This window comes from Lepidochelys olivacea (genome assembly GCF_965140295.1).
Source record: "Lepidochelys olivacea isolate rLepOli2 genome assembly, chromosome: 10".
Taxonomy (NCBI): Eukaryota; Metazoa; Chordata; order Testudines; family Cheloniidae; genus Lepidochelys; species Lepidochelys olivacea.
In genome coordinates, this window is record NC_140420.1 from 44,766,192 (window position 1) to 44,781,418 (window position 15,227).

A 15,227-nucleotide genomic window follows, 5' to 3' on the forward strand; every position below is an offset into this window, starting at 1 on the left:
CCATCAGAGCTTGTAATGTTCAATGACTAATCAGTTTTTTAGACTCTTAACAAATTCAGCTGTCTTCCTTGAACAATACACTAGCTGTATTGCTTTCAAACATGCCATGTGACTTCAGATAAGCTTGAAACCATGCTTACTCTAGCTTGGACAGAATGTCTCGCAACCCATACAACAAACCTGTATTCTGGAGGGAGACCCAGTCTCCCCTCATCCCCCTAAGCTGTTGACTCTGGCTTTTCCTTAATGCTTGCTACTGCCAGTGCAGCTCCACCAGCAGTAGCAACAGTCAGCACTAGTACAGAGAAGGCTTCATGGTGCTACTCAGGCTGGTGGCAGGCACCTGGTCTGTGGTAGCCCTCCTGCTGTTCCCCCAGCTAGAGCTGAGCTGGTGTTTTGCAGTGGAGGAAAGTCCTGGCAGACAAGGCTGTGGCATAAGGACAGATTGGGAATTAACAGTAGTAAAAACTGACACGCTTGCTTATAGTCTAAAAGGGGCAAGTTAAGCTAGTGCTGTGCAATATCTGGCCTCCAGTGTCCCGAGAAACCAGACCTGCAGACTGGCTGGTTCCTGTGCGATAGGGCAGAGGTTAACTCTGGGCATGCAGAGGTTTTCCAGGGGGTACATCAACTCCTCTAGATCAGTTTCTCAACCTGGGGATTGAGCCTTGAAAGATGGGAATGGGTTTAGGGGGATCGCTAGTGCAGGGATGGCAAGCAGGGCAGTTGCTTGGGCTCCCACACCACAGGCGGCCCCATAAAGATAAGTTACGTGCTTCAACCCCAGGCAGTGGGGCTCAGGCTGATCCTGGAAGGGGTATGGCAGTCTGGAAAGGTTGAGAACCACTGCCATAGGGATCATCCACATGCTATGGACACAGGCAGGAAGAAAAGGAGGACTTGTGGCACCTTAGAGACTAACCAATTTATTAGAGCATAAGCTTTCGTGAGCTACAGCTCACTTCCTCAGATGCATATCGTGGAAACTGTAAATAGGCAGTTTCCACGATATGCATCTGAGGAAGTGAGCTGTAGCTCACGAAAGCTTATGCTCTAATAAATTGGTTAGTCTCTAAGGTGCCACAAGTCCTCCTTTTCTTTTTGCGAATACAGACTAACACGGCTGCTACTCTGAAACAGGCAGGAAGGAATCCTACTCTAAACCTCTGCATGGTGCTTTGTCAGTGAAGGTACAGCCCAGATTTTTCAGTGCTTGGTGGGTGAGGATGAGCAAGCACTGGAATACTCCAGCATGCCACTAAGATTTGTCTAGCTTAAATAGCCATAATGCTGCTCTCTAACTTCTAGCAGTCTCTTGCCATTCACATTTTAAGCTGCAAGTAGGCACTGCACAGTGCCGAGATATACATAAATTCTCCATTTCTGACTTGCGAGGAGGTACCTCTGGTCTTGGCTTGACGGATTTAAAGGTAGGTGCTGGAATACATTAGCCAACATGTTCACACTCTCTATAGGAAAAGTGACTGGTCTACCCTAGAACTATAGAACACATTGGCTAATGTTTTCTGTAACACCTCTAGGCCCTAGTCCTGGCCTAAGGGTGGGGTGATGGCCACCTGACCAATGTTGAGCTCTCATGAAGGCTGCCTTTCTGAAAACCAGCTCCTCCTCAGGCTAACTAGGCATAGTCCTTGAAGCCACCGCAGACTTCAGACTAGCTATAAATGCTCTTCTAAACGATGGAACCTGCTGCAGAACTGTCCCTCTGCACAGGTCAGGGCCCTGGGGAGATGGCTCTGCAGAGCCTGGCCTGGGTGATAACTGACCGTGTTTGATCACATCCTTGCACGAGGGAAGTCTCCACTCCTTTGGGGCGGGGGTAAGCATCCAAGGCTTAAACCCACATTTGGAGTTCTGGACCAGGTGCTGACAGGAGATGCTCTGGTAAGGCTTGGTGTTGGATTGCAACAGTGCAGTCTGACCCGGCACTGGGAGGGAATGCTGCTGTGGGAGGAGTGATGTGTCCGTGTCTTCCCTCTCCAGAGGTGGAAAAACAAAGGCAATGGGCAATTCCCTGACAATGTCAGAAGGTGATGTGTGCTATGGGCTGGCTTCTGGGCATGGGCCTGTTGACATGTTTATCAGCATGCTCTGGTAGTGTCAGAAGCCATGGCAGCTACATGTAAGGTCTAGCTGTAACCACTTCCAGTGTACTGCTTCCAGTGTTCATGGCCACTCCTATATACCTGTTGTAACCAGTCTTTGTTCCTTCCACCTCTGTGCAGTAGGGTGTCCCATAGTGCATTGCCCCACATGGCACTAGGGTGGTGTGCATGCCCTCCAGGCACTTGATTCCTTGCTGAGACGCTAAGGGATAGCTGCCCAGACTTCGCCAGCATGCACTTGTGCAACATGTCTGAGACTAAGTGAGTCAAACTGGGAGCAGAATTGTGCTTTTGCAACCAGTGCTAATGGGGCCTTGGCACTCAATTCCTCCGCTCTCCCTGGCCTGGGAGGGCAGCTAATGAGACAGATAGTATTAAACATCCATCTGGCCACCCATGCTGGCACTGCTGACTCTGGGATGTGCATGTTAATCATGATGCTGTTGCATCTGTTTCAGAGCAACCCTGCAGTGTTTTTTTTCAGGAGCCCACTAACTTCCAGACACAGCCTGGCAAAAGGAGATTGAAGAAAGCATGTGTCTAGCTTCTGTCCAACAAACCTCCCCACCAGACCAAGCCTCCTTGATGCTGCCCGATACCAAAGCCTTTTGGGAGTGCTGGTGGAGATGGGGAAATAAGTCTAATATGCTAATGAGGGGGGTTTCTCTGTTCTAGTTCTCAGCATGCTCAGTAGCCCTCTGGGGAACGTTTTGGGAAAGCCCCCTCTGGGCTTCCTGCCTCTGGACCCAATTGGCTCGGACTTGGGAGAGAAGTTTCCCACGCAGACTCTGAGGAGCTCCCGCCTGGACAGTCGTGCTCTCCTGGATTCCCGCTCCAGCAGCCCCTCGGACTCTGATACCAGTGGATTCAGCTCTGGATCTGACCATCTCTCAGACTTAATCGTAAGATGGTTCTTGTTTTCCTAACCTCAAGTCTTTGCATTGCCCCTCTTAGATCAAACACTCAACTCCTGGCACATTAGGAGAACAGCATTGTGCTGTAGAACACCATGAATCAATCCTGAGACAGTAAAAAGGAATTAATTGCTCCATTGTTCTCTCAATAGCTCCTAGCCTGAAACTAAGGGAGTTGCTTCCCTTCTGGATCTGCCTTCATCCAGGGTTTGGAATGCAGACTGGCTTACCCAGCACTACACTCCCAGGGTGAGGGGAGTAGACCATTGTACCAATTTTTCTTTAAACAATGGACACTAAAGGGGTAACTTACTACTGAGACTTTTTTAATGGCCTTGCTTATCAGGGTCCTTAGACTTCAAATCCAGTCACTCTATATCAAAGTTCCGGGACAAACACTTGCCCTTCAATCCCCATGCTAATTGTTGTGACTTCAGTCATTTCTCATGTTCAGAGAAGCTGCTTTGGTAAAGCTCAAACAGCTAGAGCAGCAGTTCTCAAACTGTGGGTTGGGACCCCCTTTGAATGGGGTCATCAGGGCTGGCTTAGACTTGCTGGGGCCCAAGGCTGAAGCCCAAGTCCCACTACACATGACAGAAGCTGAAGCCCAAGGGCTTCAGCCCTGGGTGTCAGGACTCAGATAGCAGGCCTCCTCCCTGGGGCGGAAGCCCTTGAGCTTCAGCTTTGGCCCCCGTCCTGGGGTTGTGAAGTAACTTTTGTTAGGAGGCGGTTGTAGTACAATATTTGAGAACCCCTGAGCTAGAGTGAATGCCCCAAAGGAGGGGGCAGTGAATTGACATGGTGGTGGGAGGATGCCATCAATTGTTGAAAGCAAACTGAGTAGTCAGGTATTTTTTACCTGTCACTTAGTGTTGTGCCTGTTACAAATATCCTTCAGAAGTGTTCTTAAAGTTGCCAGTGTCCTTTTAAATCTGACCCAAATCTTAAACTGTATTAAACAAGGCTTTAAAATTGAAGGCTGAATACACTTCCCCACATCTTTCACCAGTTCAGAGAGAAACAGGTTTCTAAAATTTAATTGGTTGGTTTCTTTTGATAGTACTTGCCATGTGCTTTTCAAACACAGTGACCCTGCCCCAGAAGTTATGAACTAGTTAAAGGAAGGGGAAATAGGTAAGTGGCCATGTTAGAGCAATAAAAGTATTTTAGGATAGAAGTTATCCAAGTCCTATTGCCTGTGGCATGGCTAGTTTCTTTTGTAGCAGTCTTGGCGGAAGGATTTGCAACTCAAACGCTGCAGCACTGAGAGTAAAACTGATGCTTCACTAAGCTGAGGGAAATGCAAAAAGCAAAATCAAGTCTTTAACTTTCACTAATATGGAGTGCTAGTAACTTGGGAAAGACTTCTTTAATTTTCAGAAGGGACAACAAAATTAGTCTGGTTGTTCTCAAGCAACTTGAACTAGCCACCTTCAGACATTTCTCACCTTTGTGCAACCTGCCATTCCCACCAGCACTGCAGCTGAATTGGTGCTGGCAATCAGGAGATTTTTTTCAGGAAAAGTCTGATGTAGACAAGGCTCTAATCCTACTCCAGATGGCTGAGTCTAGTTGTCACTGGGGAAGGTAAAGGATAGTCTTGCTTCTCATGTTCTGTAAAGGTAGCTTGCACATTACAAGTCTCTGCTTATCCTTTTATCACACTCATTCACCTGACTGGCAGGGCTTAAAGTGTAATGTCTTTCCTAGTGTGCAAACAGGATTTGTGGGAAAGTCTCTTACCTACTTTCCCACCCTATGCTGGGCACTCGGATGCCACGAGCAAATGTTGATCTTCACTCTCCACCTGCTCTCTTGGTGACAACCTCACAGGACTGAGACACTGAATGAATTTTGCAGAAGGAAGCGGATTGGCAAAAATGTCAGTTCTATGGACATCTAATTGTATGTTCTGCACATGTCACTCAGAGCGAACTGCTGCTTCCTCATCTGGTGGTCAAGGCCCACGTACTTACAATCAACAGCATGCGGCTCACTATACAGTGTTCTCCTAATGCACTTGATTGGTTCACAGCTGTATGCTGTGGATTCTAGATTAGCAGACTGTGGATGTCCAGATGTCTTCAAATTCTAGTCTTAGATACCAAACCCATTTGTCCTGGGAGAATCAATTAGCTGATTCTGGGCAGCTCTTTTGAGGCTCATTAACTTTGGGTTCAGTGTACAAATTCCTCCAAGCCTGTCAGCACCATGCAATGCCTCTGCTCTGGTTTGCAGCTTGCAGTTCTCGCCCACCTCACTTCTCAGACCTCTTCTCTGCATACCCACTCTTTCTGCCACTAGCAGTCTACTGCTCCGCTAGCCTGAATAATATGTCATAGGAGTTTCCTCTCCTCTTCTGAGGTGTTGCTGGAGATCCCTGTGATCAGCACTTCCTTGCAGCCTCTGTTTAGCCTAAGGTGCTTTGGGTTTTTCAGACTGGGTGTTCAGAGCATCCCTGTAGCCAAACCCAAAGGAGACCTGCAGGCTACTGTATACCTACCCAAGACTTTCTCCCCGAGCCACAAAGGGAAATGGTGCAAAATCCAGCAACAGTAGGTACTTCAGAAAGTCAGGCTCTCCCTGGACTCCAGATAGTCTGTTGAGATGGCCTTTAATCCTTGGAAGGCCTTAGCCCCTAAGGATGTGAGTAACTGACCATATGGGGGGGTGGAGAAGGAATTTCCCCCCAGGTCAGAATGGCAGTGACTTCGAGGGTTTTTGCCTTCCCTTGCAGTGTGGTTGGGTCACTTGCCAGGATGATCTGAGTATCTTTCACTTAATCGTTTCCCTGCTATTGCAGGGGCACTGGTGCATCTCTGTCCCTCTTATTCTCTGCCTTTGGCACATCATAGTCCAGCCTCCCATGGGCCATAATACTACTTGCTAATTTTAGAGACAAGATGGGTAATCTAATCTTCTATTAGACCAAGTTCAGTATGCAGTTGCTATGTGGCACTGATGGCCTGTGACACACAAGAGGTCAGACTAGAAGATCTGCTAGTCCCTTAGGCTGTAAACACCGACCTAGATCTCTACAAGTGACGTGGCCTGGTTGCTGTAGAGCAACCTTGCCTGGGACCAGTAGAGGAATTAGTCTGAGAGGAGAGCGTTTGTGTTCAACCTTCTTCCATTTGGAGTGAACTTTGACTCCTTATGGGCAAGACGTATCGCATCCAGAGCATTACTTCTAGCCTGAGTGAACTGATCCTGATCCCCATGCCCAGTGTCCTGTGCCTGAAAGTTCTACTCTAGCTGGTCTGTTAGTATGTGGTCTCCTAGATCAAAGTGTAGCTTCCCCCTCAGCATTGTAGTCTGAAACCGACTTCTCTGGGACCTGCTTCCATAGAGCTCTAGGTACTATGGAAGGAAGGGAGTGGATCAGAGCGACACCTCTGGAATCTCAAACACCAGGTGCTAGCTGCAGGCCTGTCACCTGCCTCACCCAGTACCCTGCTGTGGAGAAGCAGTGTCTGGAATCCATGCTGTGGCATATCTTGCCCAGCTGAAGAAGAGTACTGAAAGGCAATCTCATGTCAGGAGGACTCTGGATTGCACTCTACCAGTCTGGCCATCATTTGGCTCCCTGTGGCCCAAATACTTGCCCCCTGCAGCCAGCCTAAATGTCAGTGACCACCCTGCAGTGATCAGTGGTAGATGCTGCGTAAGAACCTGCTCTCTGTCTGACAGACTAGTACTAGGGCAGCCTGGGCTTGCCCCATGTGGGTACCAGGAGGGAACTCTTCCCCTCAGGGGGCAGCATTTCCATTGTCTGCATTCTTAGGGCAGATGTGCCTGAGACTGGGTCTCGCACCCCGTGGAATCATGACTTAGCAGATTTCCTACTTGATGGTGAATTGCAGATTTATGGACCAGAATTGCTGGCCACCTTCAAGTGGCTTTGCCACATAGCATCCAAATATGTGCCTTGCCTGCCAGTGGTTCTCCCCTCCACTGCTGTCAGCAGCTGTAAGACTGAGCTATCCAAACATCGCAGCCTTGAGTGCCTGCCCATTTCCTGTGTTGCATTGTGGTAGCACATAAAGGCCAGGCTCCAACATGCAATGTGCTGGACACACAGTCCGTGACTCTAGTTACAGTGACAAGACAGCCCTAAGGTGGAAGGAGGAATCTGCCTCCTACAGATGGAACACAGCCCCAGATTAAACAGGGAGCATCCCAGACTAGTGACTTAACCATGCGATTACTCTTCAATAGACATAAACGCAAAAGGACCCTGCCTTCTGGCTTGCATAACTGGGTAGGAACACCTGCTCCTCTTGTCAAGTAGGAGGGCTGCTGGCTGCCCTGTAGGAGTTCAGGCTGTCATGGGTATCCCCTTGGACTGGGGATTACAGAGCACTTTGTTTCTTGCAGTCAAGCCTTCGGATCTCCCCACCTCTGCCCTTCCTGCCCCTCAGCGGTGTGTCAAGGGACCCCTTAAAGATAGGTGTGGGGTCACGACTGGATCAAGATCAAGCTGCATTGGCTGCAGTAACTTCCTCCCCAGCCAGTGCATCTAAAAGGTGGCCTGGGGCATCTGTATGGCCTTCCTGGGACCTGCTGGACTCACCAGAGGACCCTTTCAGCATTGAAAGAGAGGCCAGGCTTCATAGGCAAGCAGCAGGTAAGTTGGGGCTCGGGGGTCTCATCACTTATTTTACATTACTATGGGCCCAGTCTACATCTCCTAGCACACTGGGGCTGTGGTCTGAGAGACAACAGGAAGATGGTCCTGGCCCCATGGACCTTACAGTCTAAGTTGGCAGTGTGCTCCATAAAGTTGTCACCTAACTGCTGACCCTCGCTTGTAGGGGCTAGAGGAGACTGGCCTCGATGCAGCTGGTGGCGCTGGGATGCGAGAATACTGTTCTTTGCAGTTCTGGGTCTGGTAGGCTGGCAGAAAAGTAGCCTTGTATGGACAAGTGTACCTACTCTTGACTAGAAGCGGTATCCTTATTTGAATGTGGCAGCCTCCTGAGACCATATCAGACCAGGGAGCTAGGCAGAAACTTATCCATACCTTGCAATAGCTCCAAATGGTCCTATAAAGCTACTTTTGCATCTATTTTAAGCTGTGAACGAGGCAACCTGCACCTGGAGCGGGCAGCTCCCTCCCCGGAACTACAAGAACCCGGTCTATTCCTGCAAAGTGTTTCTAGGAGGTGTTCCATGGGATATCACGGAAGGTAAGTAGCCTCCTGCACTCCTGGGCTGCAGACCTCTACAAGAGCCAGTCCTGAAGCTGTTGCTAGGGTGCCTCAGGAAGGGCCCTGACACTACACCCCTTTCCTAGGGCTGTCAGCTCTCTCCACAGCTCCACGCTGCAGCAGGCAGTCTCCATGCACCCAGGGTGTTTAACCTGCCAGGGCAGGACTAGGCTAAATACAGAGGGCTTTCTGTACACAACTTGGCAGCTGGCAACAACTGGATGTCTCCAAAGGAGTCTGTGAAATACCTTCCCCAGGGCTGGTGTGGGGAGGGTCTCAAAGGCTCACTATTCTCTCTCCCACCCCCACCCCCATGCACTCAGAAAAATGTCAAGCAAATGGCTCTAAAGGCACTGAGTAGCTGGGGGTTAACCCACCATTGTCCCATTTCAGCACAGTACTCAAACACTTAACTCTGAGCATGTGACTAGACCCATTGAAGTCGCTGGCCTCTGCCTAAAAACCTACATGCTTGTTGGGGGCCCTGGTTCAGCACTGAACTCTGCTGCCTTGGCCATAGCACAGCTCCATTCAGTCCCTCTTAGAGGGGGGCTAGTCGTGCACACAGGCATCAGCCCCTAGGGAAGGGATGGCTCCAGGGATCCCAGTCCTTGCATTTCCAGGGTGTGCTCTCCCGCTGCCTCTGAATGAGACTTTCTTTGTGTGCAGCGGGACTGATCAACACCTTCCGTGTGTTTGGCTCACTGAGCGTGGAGTGGCCTGGTAAGGATGGCAAACACCCTCGCTGCCCTCCCAAAGGTAATATGCCTAAAGGTAATGGAGACATGGTAGGCCTATTTTTTTCCCATGCTATGTTACAGCACTGATGCTGGGATGGCACGGCTGCATGCTGGTGACTAGATGGGACCGAGCACTGTAGGGTGAACACGCCGCTCTCTCCCTGTTCTGCACAAGGGTAGCACGGCTTCTTTTCTCTTACTAAAATGCTGCTAACCTGTCCAGAGTTAGGCAATGCATATCTAGACTGGAAAGCATATGGGGAACTCCTGCCCAGAGCTAAGCTGGTGGTCCAGAACCCCGAGGTGGGACTGGATTGCCAGGCACCATAGCCAGTGTCAGCGTCCTGCACTGGCGCACAACACCAGGCAGTTAAATACAGTACGTGGCTGCTCGTTACAGTTAATCTGCTGCAAGCTGAATTCTGTCCCCCTGGACTGTCTGCCCAAGAACAGTCAAACTAATCAGACTAATGGGTAACTGTTAATCAGATGGTTTGGTTAGGTGCCCAATGACCCGGCTCAGTGTATTAAGTCTTGGGATCCAAGCACTAGCACTTAATGAAACACTTCTGTGCTGTCCTCCGTGAACTTAGAGCTCTGAGTTGATGCATCATAGCAGTGAAGCCAAGGATGCTGGTCTGTTGGGAGCATGTTCTGGCCAGAATAGTTACACCCATCACTTGTGACACTGATACCATCACTGTATGCTGATCCCAACCACGTAGCTGACACAGGTGTTGAAACAGATTCCAGTGAACATACAGAGTGATGGTACAGGTGGAAGGATAAAGCACAGGGCTGAGCGCTAGCTGTTCCTTTGATCCCATTCCATGCAGCAGAAGACTAAAGTGGATGCAGTTCAAATGGGGTTGCTGAGGGGCCTTTAAAAAGGCTTGGGCTGGGATAGGGATGATCCCCTCTTGCAGGTGCTGCTGTTCTAACTCTGTGCTCTTTCCCCCTCCCCCCAGGGTATGTCTACCTGGTGTTTGAGTCAGAGAAGTCTGTGCGGGCCCTGCTGCAGGCTTGCTCCCAAGACCTGCTGAGCCCTGACGGCCTGAGTGAGTACTACTTCAAGATGTCCAGCCGCAGGATGCGCTGTAAGGAGGTCAGTGGACTTAGTAGCCCTCCGGCTCAACTAAAACAAGACACTGCTGAGCTCATGCTTGCTCGACTAAAACCAGGGTCGGTGGCTGCTTATGGTGCAGCAGTGTCCTTGGTACTGCTCTGCTAGGAGGCTGAAATCCATAACTCATTGGCGAGGAAGCCTTTGGAGCCAACCTCTGCAGAGAATACTTGGTTGATGGGCTGTCTGCCAGCCTCCTTCCCCCACCTGCTAATCTGGGTGTTAACGCAGAGCAGCAGCATGGCCTATAGAAAAGGTCCTCAAATGCTCTCCACTCAACCCTTGCTCCCATGAGCCTCATGCTTCACAGCAAGAAACCATGGGTGGGTGGGGTTATGGTGTCAGCTGGCTATCCTGCTCCCGGGAAGCACTGCTTAGACATGGAGCTGGCTGAGCATGGAGCAGCAAGGGTGGGTCAGGCAGCTGGCTCTTGGCTAGCTTTGCCCAGAGCTTTCCTGCAGCAGAGGCAGTGTGGACAGAGGATGGGGAGGAAAGGTGAGAAGCAGCAGCACAGAAGAGCAGAGCTGCTTAGCCTTTAACCAAAGGCTGGCAGCTCCTAGGATTTCCCTGATATATCCTGCTCCCACGTGACTCATGGAGGTTGGGAACCCTCACTGGAGGTCCCTGCTCAATCCACCAGCCCACAAGACTGATTCTGGATTTGCTGTGGACTCTGGCCTCATGCCAGCAGCTGATCCTCTGTTTCAGCATGTATAGAATGAGAACCACTTACCACCTCAGAGAGCCAGGGTTATTTTTACACTGCTCTGTGGGGAGAGGGGCTTGGCTCCCTGGATCTTCCATCAAGCCTGCCTGCTGCTTGCAGAACAAATGGCCTTCATGCATAATGCATATTGCTATTCCAACTGTGGATATGTTTGGTCCCAGATATAGTCTAGACTGCCTGTCTCAATCCGGGGGCTGGTGATCTTAGGGCTGGTAAAAGGTGCTCGATTGGAATTTCTGAGACAGAAACCTGCTCTGACCACAGGGCAGGTGCAGCCTGGACAGTAGCTGTACAAGTTTGCATGGTTACAGAATTGAGATTCAGTTCTTATCTGGACAGGAACAACAGCACGGTGCTCTAGACAGCCCTCCTGTTGTCTGGCCACTGATAGCGCATTCAGGCTTGGTGATTTTTAGCTCTGAGCCCTCTATCAGCTGTCCTACAGGAGCTTCCATTTGTAAAAATTGACAATAGGTGGGACGTTGCATTGAGTTGTTCCAGCAATAGGTCTCTGCAGGGCGATGTGACTGGGCAGTAAATACAGGTACAGACAGTAGGTAAAATCAATCTTGCCTGGCTGGTTCCTGGCTGCCTGCCCCAAGGGACTTGTGCTTTTGATTCCAGCCTAACACTGCAGTGTTGTGTTGGGGCATCGCTCCAACAGATGGGACTGCTCCCGTGGCGTGTGGTGCTGGCGTGGGGTGGCTGCAGCGGTGCAGATTAGGATCAAGGCTCTAATGGAACTGGCTGCTCAAGAGGCAGAAACATTTCATAGACTATCAGGGTTGGAAGGGACCTCAGGAGGTCATCTAGTCCAGCCCCCTGCTCAAAGCAGGACCAATCCCCAACTAAATCATCCCAGCCAGGGCTTTGTCAAGTCTGACCTTAAAAACCCTCTGAGATGGAGATTCCACCACCTCCCTAGGTAACCCATTCCAGTGCTTCACCACCCTCCTAGTGAAAGTGTTTCCGAATATCCAACCTAGGACACCCCCCCCCTCAACTTGGTGCTTGTTCTGTTATCTGCCACCACTGAGAACAGCCAAGCTCCATCCTCTTTGGACCCCCCCTTCAGGTAGCTATCAAATATCCTGCTGGAATAGTACCTCTGCTGGCTCAGGGCAGGTGGGGGAGCCCAGTTAGCTAGCACTGGGGCAAATGGAAAATCCAGCAGAGAGATGTAGGGTCCATTACCTCTTAGTGGGGGCAGTCTTTTGGCACTCCCCTAAAATGGTGCTGTGCAGAGTGGGCTGAGCAGAGCACTGTAGCTTGTGATAATGGGCAAGACCTGCATGGTGCAGGGAACTCTGGACTCCAAAGGCAGCAGGGCCCTGCTACGAGGCCAGAACAACAAGGCTCCTGAGGGGCCGGAGCCTATCTGCAATGGACCCAGTAACCCACTGATATTAGTATTGGGCAGCCCCAGATTTTAGCTTACCAGGCTGTAGCTCACAGGTGACTTACCTGCTTATGGGGGTTCCAGGTGCAGGTGATCCCCTGGGTCCTGGCAGACAGCAACTTCGTGCGAAGCCCATCCCAACGTCTTGATCCCAGTAAGACGGTCTTCGTGGGGGCCCTGCATGGGATGTTGAACGCAGAGGCCCTAGCAGCCATCATGAATGACCTATTTGGAGGGGTGGTCTATGCTGGTATCGACACGGACAAGCACAAGTATCCTATTGGTAAGTGTGAGCCCTGCAGGCCTTGCATCACCTCGAGCTGCATGTAAACATCCCCTTGACACTTCTTCTGGCAGGGCCCTGCCCACTCTGAGGGGCAGAGAGCAGACCAGCCACTCTGCAAACCAGGAGTTCCCTTGCCCCAATGACTGGAGTGCACAGGGGGAGGGAAGAAGGTGAAAAAGACTATCTGGTTTACAAGGGCAGAGTCCCAGGCAGTGTATGAATAAGTGCAGCCCAGTTCCCAGAGTGTTAGGTATGTGGCTAGGAAAGCTGGTGGGACCCATGACAGGCCTGCAGCCCCTAACAAAAGGGCTGTTCTAAGCAGTGTCCGTCCTCTTACCTGGGAGGGAGGATTCTTACTGTACTCCTCTGCTTCCTGTGACTAATCTCAACTTGTCCACCACAGTGGACAAGTCACTCTTCAAGCAGCACTTGGTTGATGCTGCTTAGGGCTGATGGAATGAATTGCACTATTAGCCCCAGGGGTCTCTGTCTCCTGGGAAAAGGCATTTCTTTGGGCTGAGGTCCACAGCACTATTACAGTGGGCAGTGTAGGCGGCTGGGGGCAGAACCAGTCCTGGCTGTCAGAATGCCCCATCTCCTGGTGGTCCCTCCAGTGTTCTGCCTCCCGCTGTCCTCCCTGTTGCAGTTCCAGACATTACAATAGCTGGTTCCCAGCTGAGTCCTGGGGCTACGTTTACCCTTCGGGAGATGGTCCCTTCAGCTCTGCTCCCACTGCGAAGATGTTGGCAGTGGCTGGTTTCATGCCAGACTGAGGGAGCAAGGCTGGCTGAGAACCTGTGGCCGAAGGAAGTCTGTCTTCTGCTCCCCCTATTGCTGGGGAGCTCAGCCAGCTCAGTGACTAGGACACAGTATGCCCCCCAGCCCTGGGCAGGAAAGGAGGCAGGGCTGGAATAGAACTGACTCCAAGGCAGGTGGCTCCACCTCCAGGAGGGGAGTGATGCCAGAAGGGCAGCACGACAGGTGGAAGATGGCACCTAAATCCCTATGGCTCACACCAGTATCCTCACCTCTGACTGCAGAGCTCAGCCACTCCCTCTTCTCTGCAGGTCATGTATGGACGGACATTGCTAGTGCAGTAAGGGGCCTTCACACCCAGCTCCCTCCCCCTTGGACAGCCCCCTTTGATCCCTGCTTGTATCTGAGACCTCCAAACAGTCCTACCTGCCCTTGTGGATTCCATGCATAAAGGTGTTGAGCTTCTGGGGAGCCTTTCATTGACACCCCACCAGGGCTGGCCCATGTTGGGGAGGGGAGACTAAGCTTTCAGCCTCTCTGAGATCACTAGCCATGGGAAGTGTTTTTGGAGCAAACCAAGCACAGTCTTGTTCACCTGTGAAGCTGGATTATGGGGACAAACTCAAAGTGGAAATGTATGATCAAACCAGGGCTGGATTCCCACCTTCATGGGGTGCAGCAGGCAGATCACACCTGGTCTTTTCTTTTTGCATTGGACCTGCTGCTTGAACTAGGTGTGCAGGGACACGGAGTTATTCCTCTGAGGAGAAGGGCCAGCAGCCTGAACCAGAGTTTGTGAATCAAGTAGTAAAATAGTTTTAAACTGGGGATGACTGTCAAGCAAGAGTGTACAGAGTATTGTGAACTACACCTGGAATCTGCAGCAGCACTGGAGAAGATAGCTTTCAGTCCTCTGTCTCAGAAGGTGTGTAGGAATGGCAGGAAATCCCTGTCCCAGTCCCCACACTGGGAAGTGTGGGCTGTCGTTCCCAGCTGCCAGTGTGGAGCACGGTGCCCTAGAGTCCTGGCTTTCTCCAGCTTCTGTTTAGGGTTGCCATGCCTCACCACAACCTCCACCTCCTACCCCAGCACATGGCTATCAGGTGATGAGTAGCAGCTTGGATGTGGAGGAACCAGCAGGCAGTAAAGGGCTGCTAGGCCCACCATTTCTTCTACCCCAAGGTTGCATTCTGTAGGGATTGAAGGATTCTCAGTGTGCACCAGTCAGTTTGTCCTGGGATCACCACCAGAGATGTGCCTATTTCCATGGACTCTTATCTGAAAGTGGCCTCCTTGCTTTACTGACCCTTCACCAGCCAAGTCCTGACAGGTCTCATCTCAGCCCCTTCTTCCACCATGGGAGCTGTCAAGCAGCATCAGGCCAACAAGAATAAAGAACTGAGCTGTCTGTCCCCCTCTGGTCTCCTGCATGCTCTCACAAGCAGTGTTACCATGGCTGTATGGCCTCTCTTGACCTATAAATCACATGGCCTGAGGGGGTCTCACCAGCAAAAGTGGGATTCAAATCTGTTTCATGCTGGTATATTGGGCTTTGATCAGGGGCTCACATACGAGTTCCCAACTGTCTTAGTGATTACAATGAGAAGTGTTATAGAAAGCTGAGGCTATTCAGAGTAATCGGAAAAGGCAATTTCCAATCCTGACTCCTGCCAGACTCATAGAGGAATTCAGGACACATGGCAAGCTGAAGCCATCCGTGAACTAGAACAGGAGAAAATACCTATTTACAAGTGTTAACTAGAACAAGTGCCAGGTCAGTAGTTGCCCTTTGATGCCAGGCTCTCTTTGACAGCAAAAAGCCTACCTATAGCTTTGATCAAATGAGGTCTGTGGTCACTGTCCAGAGGAGGCACTTGCTGGGATTGGGCAAGAATTTCAGAGCCAGCTTTGTCCCAGCCCCAGTCTCCACAACCCATGGAAACATT

General features: G+C 50.8%; 1 protein-coding gene across 5 annotated transcripts in view; it reads left to right on the forward strand.

Moving 5' to 3' along the window:
- The window catches only part of CPEB1 (cytoplasmic polyadenylation element binding protein 1), a 78,680-nt gene that overhangs the window by 55,628 nt on the left and 7,825 nt on the right, over window positions 1-15,227 (forward strand). For 4 of the 5 annotated variants that reach the window (XM_084640551.1, XM_084640555.1, XM_084640553.1 and 1 more), the window contains exons 4-9: window positions 2,802-3,028; window positions 7,418-7,667; window positions 8,116-8,229; window positions 8,920-9,024; window positions 9,959-10,095; window positions 12,324-12,522. In XM_084640551.1, the coding sequence (XP_084496677.1) occupies window positions 2,802-3,028; window positions 7,418-7,667; window positions 8,116-8,229; window positions 8,920-9,024; window positions 9,959-10,095; window positions 12,324-12,522 (1,032 nt within the window). The remainder of the gene's footprint in view (window positions 1-2,801; window positions 3,029-7,417; window positions 7,668-8,115; window positions 8,230-8,919; window positions 9,025-9,958; window positions 10,096-12,323; window positions 12,523-15,227) is intronic. The other variant, XM_084640552.1, reaches the window with a different exon arrangement.